This window comes from Salvelinus alpinus, chromosome 33 (genome assembly GCF_045679555.1).
Source record: "Salvelinus alpinus chromosome 33, SLU_Salpinus.1, whole genome shotgun sequence".
Lineage (NCBI taxonomy): Eukaryota > Metazoa > Chordata > Actinopteri > Salmoniformes > Salmonidae > Salvelinus > Salvelinus alpinus.
Window position 1 is genome coordinate 6,345,471 of NC_092118.1, and position 16,922 is coordinate 6,362,392.

The window sequence follows — 16,922 nt, forward strand, 5'->3', positions numbered from 1 at the left end:
TAAGACCATAACACTATTCCTTCAGATGTCTAGGCCTACTAAAATTGTATGTGTATGCTCTAAATTGATATAGCCACTAATCTTTCAGAGAGGATGAAAACAAATTATTTAAAACGTCTATATTCCAGCACAGTACGATCCCATGAAGTCTTCGCCAAAGTCATCTGAAGAATCTGCGGCCTGTGCGGTCCCTTCTGTGTCATGTGAGCTGAGTTACTAACCTACTGAAGTTTCTTTCCTTCCTCTCTTCCCGGCTGGTGGGAGGAGAAGAATCCTATTAGTTTGCTCCATAATGGCGGACACGTGTGGCCAAGTACTTCTGGGGTCTGGATTAACGGTCCTTTCCCACCCCCTCATGTACATCAAAGTTCTAGTTCAGGTAAGATATATATATTGAGATTTAACAAACCAGAATGTTTGATCCTGCTAGCTTTACGTCGAGGCCGCTTCTGTAACTGACAGGCTACTGTAGCTAACGTTAGCTGCAACAACAGCCATAACGACTAGCTAGCTAACTAGAACTAACGTTACTTTCCATACTCCTCATGGCTGATACATTCAAGCTGATCTCATGACAATATATTACCTAAACAGCAGTTTACTTATCGTTTCAAACCGTATGTTTCTATAGCTAGCTAGAATTAGTAGCTAGGGGGTTGACGCCACGCAAAGGTTAGGAGCTAAGCTACGTTAGCTTGTTAGCTAACTAAGGAAGTGGTTTCGACATTTTGTCGGTTTTGTCGCAGATAAACAATTACATTGTTTTACAATTATTTATATCTAGCGGTTTTATCTAGTAGGGATGCAGCTTTTGTCAAATGTGACTTTAAGTAGCAGGTTATGATAAACAATGACATGTACTGTAACAGGTTGGGAGAATTAGGTTAAGTTTAGGGAAAGGGTTAGCTAAAATGCACAAAAAATACTAATTTGTACCTAAATTTGACACAGTATCCCAACTAGACATGACCCTATTTCGCCAGCTATCATGTTAATTTGTGTGACATTATTAATACCTTGAGAATAACGACTGGCTAACGTTAGCCAGCTAACGTAACTAGTTCTCATTCAAAACGTTCATGACAGGATGGGTGCCCTTTGGCCCACTCACCCGAGTAACGCGGGCTAGGAGAAATGAGTAAGGTTATAACACGACCGGGTAACTTAGTTCGCTGGATCATAATACATTACTGTGTTTGCTGTTGTCAGATAAGATGTATGATAATTGTACTGTGTCAAATGTCTGCAAAGAAAGTAAAACAAATGTAGCATATTGTTAATCTAGCTAGCTAGCCTAACAAATGGTACTAATTCTAACTATATAACTGACTGACACTTGGCCTCATATACTGACTTTCACTGCAATGTATTATATAATTACCCAGATAGCCTAATAAATGGCAATTGCACATGTACTCCTTTTTCAGGTTGGACATGAACCTCTCCCTCCGTCCCTAGGAAGAAACCTGTTTGGTAGACAAGTGTACCAGCTGCCAGGACTGTTTGCCTATGGTGAGACCTGAATTCCAGTCTACACACTTGCAAAATGATTAGCTGTTTTTTCAATTAGCATCGGGCTGGTTGCACAAGTTAGTTGTAAGTGGGTCGTAACTCTACAGGCCACCTTGGTATTCTTTTGGTATTGACTCGCGCATAGACAACTCGAAAAGCGTTTGTGAAATATGAAAGATAGTCCCGTATAAACTACGCCTAGTAGGGAGCAGGTGTAGGGTGTTAAATTGGTACTATTTTATATGATATTCACAGAAAATAATAGCAATTACATTTTTCAAAAGTATGTGAGCTTCGTGTTCATTTTTCACAACCGCTTTTCGAGTTGCCTATGCGCGAGGCAATAGCAAAATAATACCAAAGACAGTACAGAATAGGGCTGGGCGATATGGCCAAAATATAATATAATGGTATTAAAAATAAAGACGGCACATTTGCTTTTATTAGTAGTGCGAGACCGATCCAAGGGTGCCAACAAATACTGTTAACTAACCCCATTCCGTACAAATTTTCGCCACCGCGGCATTCAAATGAGGCTGCAATGAAAACTAATGCGACTGTGTTGGCATAAAAATCTGGGGTGTGAACTACGTTTCTATTCAAGCTTTGATTTACATGGTAATGGCTCGATAGTTTTGGAGAAAAGTTGAGAGAAACGGACCGCTCTGACGCTGTACGTTAAATCTTGACATTTTTTTTAAAAGACCCAACGGAGCTCATTGCCTTCAGTCATGCAGAGATGGGGAGGTCTCGTCATTGATTTTGCTGGAAAGTGGAGAAATTGACCTGGAAGTATTACGTTTTTTGGGCACTAAAATAAGGTCGATTGTACATTACAGCGCAAAGTACAAAAGTGCGTTAGCTAACTATACATTCTAATTGATTTCAATGGGTCTTTCTCTATTCTGATTGTTTTATACTGTTCAACTCAACTTCAACCAAAAATAAATTTCAGCATTTTCATAAATTTCTGCATTTCCTGCACTCATTTCAGATCATTTCCACACTGCCACATAGAGCTGCATGATTTGTGCAAACAATCTAGGCCTTCATTTTGACCAAATGTTGCAATTGCGTTTTGACTTGTGATTTAGAGCAAAACAGTTGGGTGAACTGTTGGAATCATGGAAATTGAATGATTATTCAAATTCTATGGTTAGAATATAATAGTGGGCTCTTTAAATAGTGTTTGATATGACGACAAATTAAAATGCCAGGGAGGAGTTATTGTGACAGGGCAGGAACCAAAGTGTTTCCTAGGGGACCCTATAATCTTTGGCTACATTTGAATGTTTTCTCTTAACTACTTAATTTAACTAACATATTGTTTTGCGTATTCCTCTTTGATTTAGAAGATACTGTTGCACAAAAAAACATGCAGATGTACAGTACCAGTCAAAAGTTTGGACACCTACTCATTCAAGGGTTTTTCTTTATTTTTACTATTTTCTACATTGTAGAATAATAGTGAAGACATCAAAACTATGAAATAACACATATGGAGTCATGTAGTAAGCAAAAAAGTGTTTCAAAGTAACCTTGATACTGTAGCTTTGCATACTCTTGGCATTCTCTCAACCAGCTAAATTAGGTAGTCACCTGGAATGAATTTCAATTAATAGGTGTGCCATGTTAAAAGTTCATTTGTGGAATTTCTTTCCTCCTTAATGCGTTTGAGCCAATCAGTTGTGTAGTGACAAGGTAGGGGTGGTATACAGAAGATGTCCTATTTGGTAAAAGACCAAGTCCATATTAGGGCAAGAACAACTCAAATAAGCAAAGAGAAATGATAGTCCATCATTACTTTAAGACATTAAGGTCAGTCAATCTGGAAAGTTTCAAGAACTTTGTAAGTTTCTTCAAATGCAGTCGCAAAAACCATCAAGCACTATGATGAAACTGGCTCTCGTGAGGACCGCCACAAGAATGGAAACCCCAGAGTTACCTCTGCTGCAAAGGATAAATCCATTAGTTACCAGCCTCGGAAATTGCAGCCCAAATAAATGCTTCACAGAGTTCAAGTAACAGACACATGACAACATCAACAGTTCAGAGGAGACTGCGTGAATCAGGCCTTCATGGTCGAATTGCTACAAAGAAACCACTACTAAAGGACACCAATAAGAAGAAGAGACTTGCTTGGGCCAAGAAACGAGAGCAATGGACATTAGACCGGTGGAAATCTGTCCTTTGAGTCCAAATTTGAGATTGTTGGTTCAACCGCCGTGTCTTTGTGAGACGCAGAGTAGGTGAACGGATGATCTCCACATGTGTGGTTCCTCCCCGTGAAGCATGGAAGAGTTGGTGTGGGGGTGCTTTGCTGGTGCCACTGTCAGTGATTTATTTAGAATTCAAGGCACACTTAACCAGCATGGCTACCACAGCATTCTGCAGCGATATGCCATCCCATCTGGTTTGCGCTTAGTGGGACTATCATTTGTTTTTCAACAGGACAATGACCCAAAACACACTTCCAGGCTGTGTAAGGGCTTCATGAAATGGAGCCCTTGCCTTGGCCGAGCAACCGCACGCAAGCCTAAGATCACCATGCGCAATGCCAAGTGTCTGCTGGAGTGGTGTAAAGCTTGCCGCCATTGGACTCTGGAGCAGTGGAAATGCGTTCTCTGGAGTGATGAATCACGCTTCACCATCTGGCAGTCCGACGGACGAATCTGGGTTTGGCGGATGCCAGGATGAAGCCGCCTGCCCCAATGCATAGTGCAAACTGTAAAGTTTGTTAGAGGATGAATGATGGTCTGGGGCTGCTTTTCATCGTTCGGACTAGACCCCTTAGTTCCGATGAAGGGAAATCTTAACGCTACAGCATACAATTACATTTTAGATGATTCCATTCTTCTAACTTTGTGGCAACAGTTTGGGGAAGGCCCTTTCCTGTTTCCGCATGACAATGCCCCTAAGCACAAAGCGAGGTACATACAGAAATGGTTTGTCGAGATCGGTGTGGAAGGACTTGTCTGGAGTGCACAGAGCCCTAACCTCAACCTCATTAAACACCTTTGGGATGAATTGGGAACGCCGACTGCGAGCCAGGCCTAATCGCCCCACATCAGTACCCAACCTCACTAATGCTCTTGTGGCTGAATGGAAGCAAGTCCCTGCAGCAATATTCCAACATCTAGTGGAAAGCCTTCCCAGAAGAGTGGAGGCTGTTATAGCAGAAAATAGGAGACCAACTCTATATTAATGCCCATGATTTTGGAATGAGATGTTCGATGAGCAGATGTCCATATACTTTTGGTCATGTAGTGTACTGGAGCAGTGCAGAGCTGTTGTGAAGGAAGTTGTCAAGGAAGTGAGTTTCTGTTTATACAGGACCTCCCACCTACTGTCAACCAATCATATCAATCAAGAGCTATACGGAGCTCTTTGTTGTTAAAAAATTTGGGAGGCGCACAACATTTCAGTACGGACTACGGCGCTCAGTTAGGCCTCTGCGTGCCTCCGGAGGCTCCGCAATTGTCACACCCTCCATACGGAGCCTCCGAACACATTTTCGGATCAAGCATAATATATAAAATGTGCTGTAGACTAGTCAGACGGCAAACATTTTTGTTGACAGGGTGCACGATTTATTTAGCCAAATTTTTAAGTTATGTTGGTGCTTATATTTCCGACATTTTGGTAAGCTATTCGTTAGTCAACTTGTCTAAATTTGATACATGCAGCTTATCTTCTGTCATTATGTTGGCCTAGAAGACTAAATAAGCCCTTGCTTACCAGAATGTCATAAATCGTTAGAATGAATGCAATCTTGTTGACATCAGTAAAGTTTTCTGTCATCTCTGCTTCTTTTGTGGAGCAAAGACATTTTAAGGACTGGGAAGAAAATGCAATAAATAACAAGGAAAGATTTGGCTAACTTTCCAAATGACATTAGTTTGACCGGTTGTAAGGAAATGGAAGGCTGTGACAGATTTCAGTTAGGCTTGGATGCATATTTTATGTGGTTGAAATACAATCAGCTTTTATGATGCTGATAAAGATAACATCTCTACAGATGGCATCTAAATGTGGATTTGCATGCTGTTAAGATGCTGAAAGAAATAAACCATATTTCTCCACTCCTGTTCCGGAGTCAAAATGTGTCCTACACTTGGTAAATAATTTTACTGCAAGAAATGCTTAATTCTGCAGGAGTTCATATTAAGGATATGTGAGAGGTTATAAACCTACAGTCAGAGTCCAGATTTCAGCTTCCATTTTAACCCATCTGAACAGTAGGCTACAGTTCCCTTGACGTGCCATAGGTCTATTTGAGTCCCTGTCTTGACTGCAAAATTTTTATAGCACCTCACAATCATCACACACAACATAGCTGGCACTGCCATCATCCTCTTTTACCACTTCACCAAATCTTTCCAAATCTTTTTCAACTCTCCATTTCGCGGCTTTTCTCTTATTGAATTAAACTCCAACATTGTCCTTTTTGCCCCCGTGGATCGATGTTAACTCTTTCTGCCCGTTCGCAAAAGCGTTTGACGGTTGGCGTGTAGGATATTTGGTTAGTGTACAGTTAGGCCCTAAAGCTTATATGCATAGGCACTAATGCCAGAGGGCATAAAATAATGAAAGAAAAAAATCTATTTTGCCTATAGATACATCGTTTTTTTTAAAGGTATTGTTTTCTCTTTATTCAACCTGGCCTTCATTCACACAATATTTCATGATACTAAACCAGCCCGCCCAGCGGATATAACCGCGGGGACTGCGGGTTATGAATCAACCTGCGCAGCACTACTAGTGATGGATTTAAAACTAGACTTATCTTGATGTTAAACTCCAACTAGTAGGCTACCGGAAATAAGACTGGCCTATCCGTACCATACAGTCTGACTAATGAACATATTTTCTGTGTCCTTTTGATCCTCTAATTTCTGTCTTTTAGCAAAGCACATCATAAAGATTGATGGCAAGGCAGGTCTCTTTAATGGCCTAGCCCCCAGGCTCTGTGCAGGGACCATCGGCACCCTTGTACACAGCAGAGTCTTGCAGGTGGGTCTAACTAACAAGCTGGCTTAATGTAGCTTCCTAAATAAATGTTATCTGATGTTTTCAGACCTCAGCAGTAGTCTAGCCTCAAACATAAATGAATGGGAAATGTGATCACATTCTGTATTGAAAGTCATGCTCGTCAGAGAATAAGCTATATGCTGGCTTGGGAATTGACTGACTTGAACTGCATTGGTCTTTCACTGTCTTAGGATGGTGAGTGACAAATGCTATTTGTTTCTAAATTCATAAATGGCAATGTGTCGACACACCACTATGGAAATGGATCTCTGTTGAACTAATCACTGCTGTCTTTAACAGAGATGCCAGGATGCAGGCAAATATGAGGTAAATATTTTGGCCTGGTTATGGATTAATTGTATAATTTTCTCTTATTTTATTAAATCTTTTATCTTTTAAATGCAGGCTGTGGATATGGATGGTCAGTTTTCAATCTTTTTTAGGTCTCTGGAACCAGTCAGAAAGCTGAAGAGGGATCCTTACAGCATGTTGTGAATGAGGTATGAATTAATTTGTCCAGTAAAGCAGATGGTTTGACAGATGTCTTTTTTTTAGCATGTTATTGCTTTTGACACAACCAAGATCAATCAAAATATTCAGATTTGTTTCACAGTTCTGTTAGATGTGGCTTGAACAGACCTTATTCTGTAAATTGTCGCTTAGCTGTGTTTTTTGACCGTACGGAAGTAAGTTAATATCTTTAGGGGAGATGGTTCTTGGTGTAAGGGGAATTATCCCCAGCTTAAGCTGTCCAAACTGGATTCATGTTTTCTCCCAAATTCTGCATCTCCATTCTTTCTGATTTTCTTTTACCAGACAACCAAAGAGATGATAGCCCGCTCCTGTGCCACGATCATCACACACCCCTTCCATGGTAATTGTACCGTTTGTGTCGAGCAACTTTTGTCATGTCACCCTTTGCCTCAAATGTTCTCATAGGATAATGATTACTGCATGGATACTGGGTTCTGAATGGTTAATTTTCTGTTTGTTCCAAAGTGATCACCTTGAGATGCATGGTCCAGTTTATCGGTAGAGAAACCAAGTACAGGTGAGTTTTTCTTAACCTAAGTTCAATATGTGTTTTATACGATTTATAGCCATGTAATACTGAATATTACAAATGTTTCTTGTTTTCTTGCAGTGGAGTGTTTGATTCCATCGTCACTGTCTACAAGAATGAAGGAGTTCTGGGATTCTTTGCGTAAGTATGATCTTCCTTTGGCTACATGACCAATGTTTCATCAAGGGCAACCTTTAGTCTTGACCTGCTAAATTACTAGAATACATTTGACCTCAGTAAATTCAGTCAATCCTTTTTGAAGTTATTTTTAAAAGTAGGTTTATGCTTGCTCCTGAATCTTGCAAATTAATTGTTGTCTAGAGGCCGTTTTCTCTGGATGTCTGTACCATGACCTATTTTTCCCTGTCGTCTTAACCTCTGACTAATAGCTGTGCTCTCATGCAGGGGCCTTATTCCTCGTCTGCTGGGTGACGTACTGTCTCTGTGGATCTGCAACATGCTTGCCCACCTCGTCAACACATACGCCATTGACGACTCAGTAAGTCAGATGGATTTGGGGATTTTGACACTTGTTTAAAGGTCCAATGCCGCTGTCTTTATTTCCGTGTCAAATAATTTCTGGGTAACAATGAAGTACCTTACTGTGATTGTTTTCACCGGCAGGCCAAAACCCACCAAAACAGGCTGAACATTCAGGGGGCCTTTTCAGACTGCTCTTACACTTAAAAGGGCATTATAATTTTCACAGTATTATTCCAACCTCATAGTGTGGTATTCTATATAGATTTTTTTAAACATAGGAATATCACATTTTTGACTGCACTGGGCCTTTAAAGTAGATGTGGACCTCACATTAAAAAAAAACAATCCTGTACAGAAGTAGATTGTCAGTGTAGAATGTATGGGTAAGTGATTATTTAAATTTTTGATCTTTTCCTCACAGATGAGTCACACAGGAGAAATAAAGAATTGCTCTCAGGCTGTGACTGGGGTAAGTGTAAAACATTTGTTTTAAATCTATAATTTGTCAATGTAAGACCATAACACAGGCAACTATTAATACCATACAGGTAATAAACAGTTGATGGGATTTTTATTGGGGTCCAGAGTGGCAGAGCATGGCGCTTGCAACACCAGGGTTGTGGGTTCAATTCCCACGGGGGACCAGTACAAAATGTAAATAAATGTATGCACTCGCTCTTTATAAGAGCTGCTAAATGACTAAAATGTTAATGTATTGCTTTGGTTGCTGATGTTGTCAATTTGTTGGACTGTTTTAGTATCTCCCCCTTGTGTTCCAGTTCTTCGCCAGTATGCTCACATACCCCTTTGTTTTGGTGTCAAACCTCATGGCTGTCAACAACTGCGGGTAAGTAGCTGCGTTTGGATGTTTTTTACACCAACATCACCAGTTAGTTTAAGTTCATAGACCAATAACACAAAGCGTTTCAAATAGGTCTGGGCGATATATCAAATGAATTTGTTTTTGGGTAATATTCCAAATATCTGTATCTCAAGAATCCAACTTTATTTTTGTTTTCAGGAGCATTTGTCCCCTTGTTCTCGTTTCGGTCTCGTCTCCTTCGATCCTTCTGTGCTGTGTACACCTTCCCATTTACACCAAAGATGCGTATATAATGAGATGCACGTGTCTCTGCCCCGAAGGCAGGCTAAGGTCCAAAATAAAACCCATGGAAACGCATTGGGCTTATTCTGGACAGATTTTGGCGAGAGTGAAACCTCACGCTTTGCATCTTCCTCTCTGTTTACACACACCAAACCCCTCCCCTGCCACTCACAACAACATAGATGAGATGACTTCTTCCTCTCTGACAAGTGGATTCAACTCTCTATTTGCATTTGAGGTTTGGTTAAACAGAATCGGTCATATGAACGCCGAAACATTATTTTACTGTAATAGAGAAATTAGCCTTTCTAACGATAGCCTTTGTCTCCACTCCTCAAATTGCACGCAGAGCAGACAACTAAAATGGGAATATTGATCCTGTAAAATGTATGATCAGTTTGTCGCGCGGCATTGCAGTACCACTAGCAGCACTTTAGCCAAAGACTGTCTAATCTGTTTTCTAAATGTGCAATAAGCTTAAGGTAGGTCACTTGATTTCCAACATCTGAACAAAGTGTATAGACTAGGATGCTGTTCAAACAGTATTCCAAAAAAGCAGGTTGAACCAATAAAGTTATTAGTGGAATGCTTATTTAGCCTATGTACACTGCTCAAAAAAATAAAGGGAACACTTAAACAACACAATGTAACTCCAAGTCAATCACACCTCTGTGAAATCAAACTGTCCACTTAGGAAGCAACACTGATTGACAATAAATTTCACATGCTGTTGTGCAAATGGAATAGACAAAAGGTGGAAATTATAGGCAATTAGCAAGACACCCCCAATAAAGGAGTGATTCTGCAGGTGGTGACCACAGACCACTTCTCAGTTCCTATGCTTCCTGGCTGATGTTTTGGTCACTTTTGAATGCTGGCGGTGCTTTCACTCTAGTGGTAGCATGAGACGGAGTCTACAACCCACACAAGTGGCTCAGGTAGTGCAGCTCATCCAGGATGGCACATCAATGCGAGCTGTGGCAAGAAGGTTTGCTGTGTCTGTCAGCGTAGTGTCCAGAGCATGGAGGTGCTACCAGGAGACAGGCCAGTACATCAGGAGACGTGGAGGAGGCCGTAGGAGGGCACAACCCAGCAGCAGGACCGCTACCTCCGCCTTTGTGCAAGGAGGAGCACTGCCAGAGCCCTGCAAAATGACCTCCAGCAGGCCACAAATGTACATGTGTCTGTTCAAACGGTCAGAAACAGACTCCATGAGGGTGGTATGTGGGCCCGACATCCACAGGTGGGGGGTTGTGCTTACAGCCCAACACTGTGCAGGACGTTTGGCATTTGCCAGAGAACACCAAGATTGGCAAATTCGCCACTGGCGCCCTGTGCTCTTCACAGATGAAAGCAGGTTCACACTGAGCACATGTGACAGACGTGACAGAGTCTGGAGACGCCGTGGAGAACGTTCTGCTGCCTGCAACATCCTCCAGCATGACCGGTTTGGCGGTGGGTCAGTCATGGTGTGAGGTGGCATTTCTTTGTGGGGCCGCACAGCCCTCCATGTGCTCGCCAGAGGTAGCCTGACTGCCATTAGGTACCGAGATGAGATCCTCAGAGCCCTTGTGAGACCATATGCTGACACATGCACATTTGTGGCCTGCTGGAGGTCATTTTGCAGGGCTCTGGCAGTGCTCCTCCTTGCACAAAGACGGAGGTAGCGGTCCTGCTGCTGGGTTGTTGCCCTCCTACGGCCTCCTCCACGTCTCCTGATGTACTGGCCTGTCTCCTGGTAGCGCCTCCATGCTCTGGACACTACGCTGACAGACACAGCAAACCTTCTTGCCACAGCTCGCATTGATGTGCCATCCTGGATGAGCTGCACTACCTGAGCCACTTGTGTGGGTTGTAGACTCCGTCTCATGCTACCACTAGAGTGAGAGCACCGCCAGCATTCAAAAGTGACCAAAACATCAGCCAGGAAGCATAGGAACTGAGAAGTGGTCTGTGGTCACCACCTGCAGAATCACTCCTTTATTGGGGGTGTCTTGCTAATTACCTATAATTTCCACCTTTTGTCTATTCCATTTGCACAACAGCATGTGAAATTTATTGTCAATCAGTGTTGCTTCCTAAGTGGACAGTTTGATTTCACAGAAGTGTGATTGACTTGGAGTTACATTGTGTTGTTTAAGTGTTCCCTTTATTTTTTTGAGCAGTGTATAATTTCACAAGCCCTGAATTTGTTAATTATTGCTGACTGTTTGAAATGTAGTGTATTTGACCTTTTTTAATTGTACAACAAAGCTTATTTGGATAACCTTTATTTTGGGGGGCTGATAAATTGTGAAACAGCCATAACTAAAAAGAAAGAGGTATGATTGTTAGGCCGTATCGCCCATCCATAGTTTCAAACCTCTGCCAATGACGGCTAGTTTTCAGGTTACATATCCCTCGCATATAAGGCTCGTCCAAATAGGTCCCTCACTCCAACAGTCTTAGGAAAATTCTTGCTTGAGACCATTTCAATTAAAAACAATCACAGTAAGGTGCTGGTTACCCAGAAATGATTTGATAGCGATTTAAATTGCTCCATTGGACCTTTTTTTAAAGTTTCCCTGTAGTGAGTGGTTTATGTCTGAGGTTGGCTGTCCACGTAAGCATTCCTGTCTTTTACAGTCTGGCTGGCGGCCTCCCCCCCTATGCTTCAATATATCCAACCTGGGTGGACTGCTGGAGGCACCTGAGCTTAGAGGTAGGTTGCTGCTACACAAAAACACAGGTGTAACAGACATGGCTTGCAACCATAAGATCCTTAGTTATTCACGTTGGTTAACGTGTTAAAAATTATGAATTAGTGCCATTAAGCTGTTTTTGTATTCTCTCTATTCATAGGGAAACATGAGCAGAGGCAACAGTTTATTTTTCCGGAAGCTGCCTGTGGGGAAGACGTATGCAATCGACCAGAAGAGATTTTTTTAAGTCTTGAACTACCTGCATAGAATCTAATTGTAATAATATAAATTGACATTGCCTGAAAGGGGGTGGATCGCTGGCATCTAATCCTTTGTATGCACTTGTTTACGTTTTTTTTTTTAAACAACCTGTCCGAGTCTGTCATCAAGTAAAGATAAAATTGCAATGTGCTGCTTTGATTGGAAATGTGAAGAGCTTTATTTTAATATATAGAAATTTGTAAAACTGTACTGCAGGATAATTAAATGGAGCTGTTTCACCTAAATCCAGGAATAAACAAGATTGCAATAGTTCCCAGTTCACCTCTTTCTGTGATGGGAGACTAAATCGTATGTCACCTATTGCCAATATACAAACTTTCGGAATACCCTGTATATCTGGCTGGCATGGAGTGGAGGCCCTCCCTATGCTCTGAATATAAGATGGAAGTTTTAGCTAATCTGCATGTAACATTTAATTCAAAAGTTATTGGGAATTGGGACCTTGTATTGATGTATGTAATCATGCGATAAGAAATGGATGCGTTAAGGTAACTTGGGGCCACACTGAGCTATGGAGAATGAGTTGACATGTCTATGGCCTTGTCGAAGCAGTCAGGTGCTTGTATTAACTCATTTTGACTGATCCAAATAAAGATGATTTTTTGGACTTCTTGCTTTCTCTTACAGCATTGGGTTTTAAGCTTTTGATCTCATTCTCCAGTGTGTAGCTAGTCCCCTGAAACATTGATTCAAAATGAGTCATTTCAGACAAGTTACACCCTGAACATTTGCAACACAAACTGAATAGAATGACAATAGGTGATTAGTTTCACAGAAGTACATTGGCTGTTTCTGTCAAAGGTACAACTGAAGTCGACTGTCGGACAAACTGGTCCTTTTGACACTCCATCGGAAGTACTCGCCGGTAAGAGCCCGAATATGGTGGCAAAATGCCCCTCTCATAATATTTGTAAATGGTAACATCTGAAATATGTGGCAATGTCTGCCACAGCTTGTTAATTATTTCCATCTAGCCAAATGGCTTAATGAAAAAAGCTTTTTTTATTCTTTCATGGACCATTGGTACCAAAACATGTCTCTAGTCCCAGCCCAAACAACTTCCGAAGCACCAAAGAGTGCGAAGTGGCAATTAGTGTTGTACACTAATGTGGACTATTATGGCTGCACAAATAGTACAGATTGGTTCATGTTTTGGATACAACTGGAGAGTATCACACACTTCCCCTGAAGAGTCTTAGGCGTAGTACTGCAGGTTGGCCTTCTTCTTAGCTTGTACTTCCAAGATGCCTTCCATGTAGTCCTCATGATTGAGCTCAGTTGCCCCCCTGCGAAGGGCGATCATACCCTGGAAGAAGGAAAGAAAGTAAAATCCTTGTTCTTGTTCCTAAATATATTTATATATTTTAAGAAAAAAGGGCAAATTAAGTCTTCCAATCAAAACCTTGACACAGGTGACTGATAACAGTATTTCACCAGGGGAAAGGAAACAGCGTAACTGTACTTTAGTTAATAGGGCTGGTTTAGTGTGAGAGGTATGACTCACCGCCTCCACACACACTGCTTTGCACTGGGCGCCGTTGAAGTCATCAGTGCACCTGGCCAGCTCCTCGTAGTTGACGTCAGGGCTGTGGGAACAAAACCAGTGTATAACTTTGAGCTAGACAGTACATTTAATCATAACATGCATATCAATTTGGCTAATGTAGGATGAAGCATAGTGGATTGGTCCGAACCTGACGTTCATCTTGCGTGAGTGAATCTGCATGATGCGGGCTCGTGCTTCCTCATTGGGAACTCAATCTTACGGTCCAAACGTCCAGAACGCAGCAGTGCGGGATCTAGGATATCCACCCTGTTAGTGGCAGCGATAACCTGGCAGAAGAGGATCAGAAAGTCAAGGTGTCAGCGTACAATATAGTAGTCTGGCTAACACCTAACTCGAAGTCCGCCTGACCTCAGTTTGGAAAAAGTTGATGTTGTCGATAATGAAGGGGGCTGTGCTTTTACTGATCATTTCTCCTCCGTGTCTTTCTCACTCAAACACCCACACACAAAATGAAATGAAGATACTCGTTTTAACCGAACAATATAATGCTTAACTCTGGTAGGCATAAAACATTCTCACCAAGTTCAACTGTCGGAGTCAGTTGGAGTGCCAGTGAGCACTGCCTTCATAGGCCTGCGGTAGCTACGGTTAATAACCATACCACATAAAAGTTGCTGAGCTTTATTGTGGTAATAAAAGTAAGTCAAGTCATTGTTTATAGGGAAAATACAAACAGGTTACTATAATGCGCCATTACATTACGTTTTGCATCTTGCCCTCTGATTTATCCTTTTCATGGTTTGAGTGCGAAAAGCATAGTAGGACTACCGGTAATTCTATTATATTGCGGCATACATTACAGCTGGAATTTAATTTGGCTAATGAAAATGGCTCAACAGAATGAAATCTTCAAAAAAGTTTAACAGGCGCGGCCTATATTGCAGCTATTACCAACAAAGGCGATTACCTACCAAACGACAGCAATAGGCTAATTCAATTTATTTTACAACAAACGTATAATAATCATTAATGACTAAACAATTAAGAATAAATTCAAAAATAAATAAATTAAAAGGTATAAAATTGTTTCATACTTGAATAGTGAGTTGTCCATTTGGCCGTGCCAACGTTCTTCTCATCTTTGTCCACAACAACATTAAAACTTGTCCCCGAGGACAATCCCCTTGTCAGCTTCTTTTCACTATACTCTTTCTCCTCTCATTTTACTTCAATGAAAAATAACTCAATTTTCACAATCAACAGTAGCCTCGTCCAAGGCTCCTTTTACTCTCCTCAGAGGAGAGCAGCTGGAACCAGTTTCAGCTGGACATAAGCTATACGTTTTATTGAGTTGCAATTGGCTGACATAACAAGCTCATGCAGTTCTCATCACACAAACAATAAATTAACAAAGGACAGGTCCAGTCGGTAAATCAATTTTTACCCAAGACCTGAGACAAAAGTCAGAATTTAGAACACAGACCCACTCTGGGTTTCAGGTCTGTTAGAATTTCGGATCTGTTGGACCTGTGAAGACCTTTAGAATAAAGATCACATACTGCAAACAAATAATCGGAACATCGTGTCAGTATAAAACTCCAGACATTTTGTAATGTCTGTGCATCCATGACAATCGCTAATCAAAATCCAAAAACAGAACACGTCATCATCTCTCTTTTGTGGCACCAATGTGAGGGGTTATGGCAGGGGAAATGGTGCTTTGTGTTCACATTTCCCTGAAAATGAAAACTGAAGTCAGACCACCTCTCGAGATGATCTCAGTTCGGTTTGCTTTGGGGGCTCTTTTGAGGGGTCTAAGTTCTTTTGGAGTTCACACTGCACACAAAAAAAATTCAGCAATGAGAACCAATCAATAATGCATTTACAACAGCCTATCCAGACCAGTGCATCACAGCTCTCCCTGCACTCTGAGTCACGTGAGTCGCATCAGCCAGGCTAACAATATAGGGCCTACCTCATAGCATAGTGAAACAGACACTTCTCCTTCGGTACCAGGTATCTTGGGTACCTCAAGTACAGCTGATTAAGATTTTTTTTTAAAGAACTGAGTAATACCTTAACTTGCATGTTGGGCTGGAACCCGTCCAGCTGGTTGAGGAGCTCAAGCATAGTTCTCTGTACCTCCCTGTCACCTGCTTTCTCACTGTCAAACCTGGAGAAATCAAATGGATCAGAGGCTTGTGTCGATGCTATTAACTTCTTTGGGACTGGGGGGAAGTATTGAGTAGCTTGGATAAAAAGGTGCCCAGAGTAAACTGCCTGCTACTCAGGACTAAAAGCTAGAATATGCATATAATTAGATTTGGATAGAAAACACTCTGAAGTTTCTAAAACGGTTTGAATTATGTCTGTGAGTATAACATAACTCATATGGCAGGCAAAAACCTGAGAAAAAATCCAAACAGGAAGTGGAAACTCTGAGGGTGGTAGATTTTCAACCAAGCTCCCATTGAAATTATAGCGAGATATGGATGAGTTTTCACTTCCTATGACATCCACTAGATGTCAACAGTCTGTAGAACTTTGTCTGATGACTCTACTGTGAAGGAGGGCCGAAGGAGACAGGAATGAGTCACCACTGCCATGAGGTGACCATTCTTTGACCATGCGCGTTCACATAGTAGGGAGCTCCGTTCCATCGCTCATCTGAAGTCAATGTAATTCTCCGGTTGGAACGTTATTCAAGATTTATGTGAACAACATTCTAAAGATTGATTCAATACATCGTTTGACATGTTTCTACTGACTGTTACGAACTTTTGGACATTTCGTCAGGTTTTAGCGAACGCACTTCGTGACTTTGGAATTGTTTACCAAACGCGCTAACCAAAGTAGCTAATTGGACATAAATAACGGACATTATCGAACAAATCAAGCATTTATTGTGGACCTGGGATTCCTGGGAGTGCATTCTGATGAAGATCATCAAAGGTAAGGGAATATTTATCATGTAATTTCTGGTTTCTGTTGACTCCAACATGGCGGCTAATTTGACTATGTTCTGAGCGCCGTCTCAGATTATTGCATGGTTTGCTTTTTACGTAAAGTTTTTTTGAAATCTGACACAGCGGTTGCATTAAGGAGAGGTATATCTATAATTCCATGTGTATAACTTGTATTATTATCTACATTTATGATGAGTATTTCTGTTGAAATGATGTGGCTATGCAAAAATCACTGGATGTTTTTGGAACTAGTGAATGTAACGCGCCAATGTAAACTCAGATTTTTTTATAT

The 16,922-nt window shown here is 41.3% G+C and overlaps 1 protein-coding gene and 1 pseudogene across 2 annotated transcripts; one reads left to right on the top strand and one right to left on the bottom strand.

Annotated features, from left to right (window-relative positions):
- The first annotated feature begins 141 nt into the window (after window positions 1-141).
- LOC139562891 (mitochondrial carrier homolog 2-like) lies at window positions 142-12,764 on the top strand. 2 transcript variants are annotated; one of them, XM_071381019.1, is made up of 13 exons: window positions 142-379; window positions 1,428-1,512; window positions 6,419-6,525; window positions 6,844-6,870; window positions 6,987-7,043; window positions 7,360-7,417; window positions 7,543-7,594; window positions 7,688-7,747; window positions 8,012-8,105; window positions 8,511-8,558; window positions 8,848-8,936; window positions 11,820-11,895; window positions 12,036-12,764. In XM_071381019.1, the coding sequence occupies exons 1-13, from the start codon at window positions 293-295 to the stop codon at window positions 12,120-12,122; spliced, it is 927 nt and encodes a 308-aa protein (XP_071237120.1). In that variant the 5' UTR covers window positions 142-292; the 3' UTR covers window positions 12,123-12,764. The 2 variants fall into 2 exon arrangements, with proteins under 2 accessions (XP_071237120.1, XP_071237121.1); XM_071381020.1 differs by having other exon boundaries at window positions 8,869-8,936.
- Window positions 12,497-16,452, bottom strand: LOC139562846 (26S proteasome regulatory subunit 6A-A-like; annotated as a pseudogene).
- Between the last annotated feature and the right edge of the window lie 470 nt (window positions 16,453-16,922).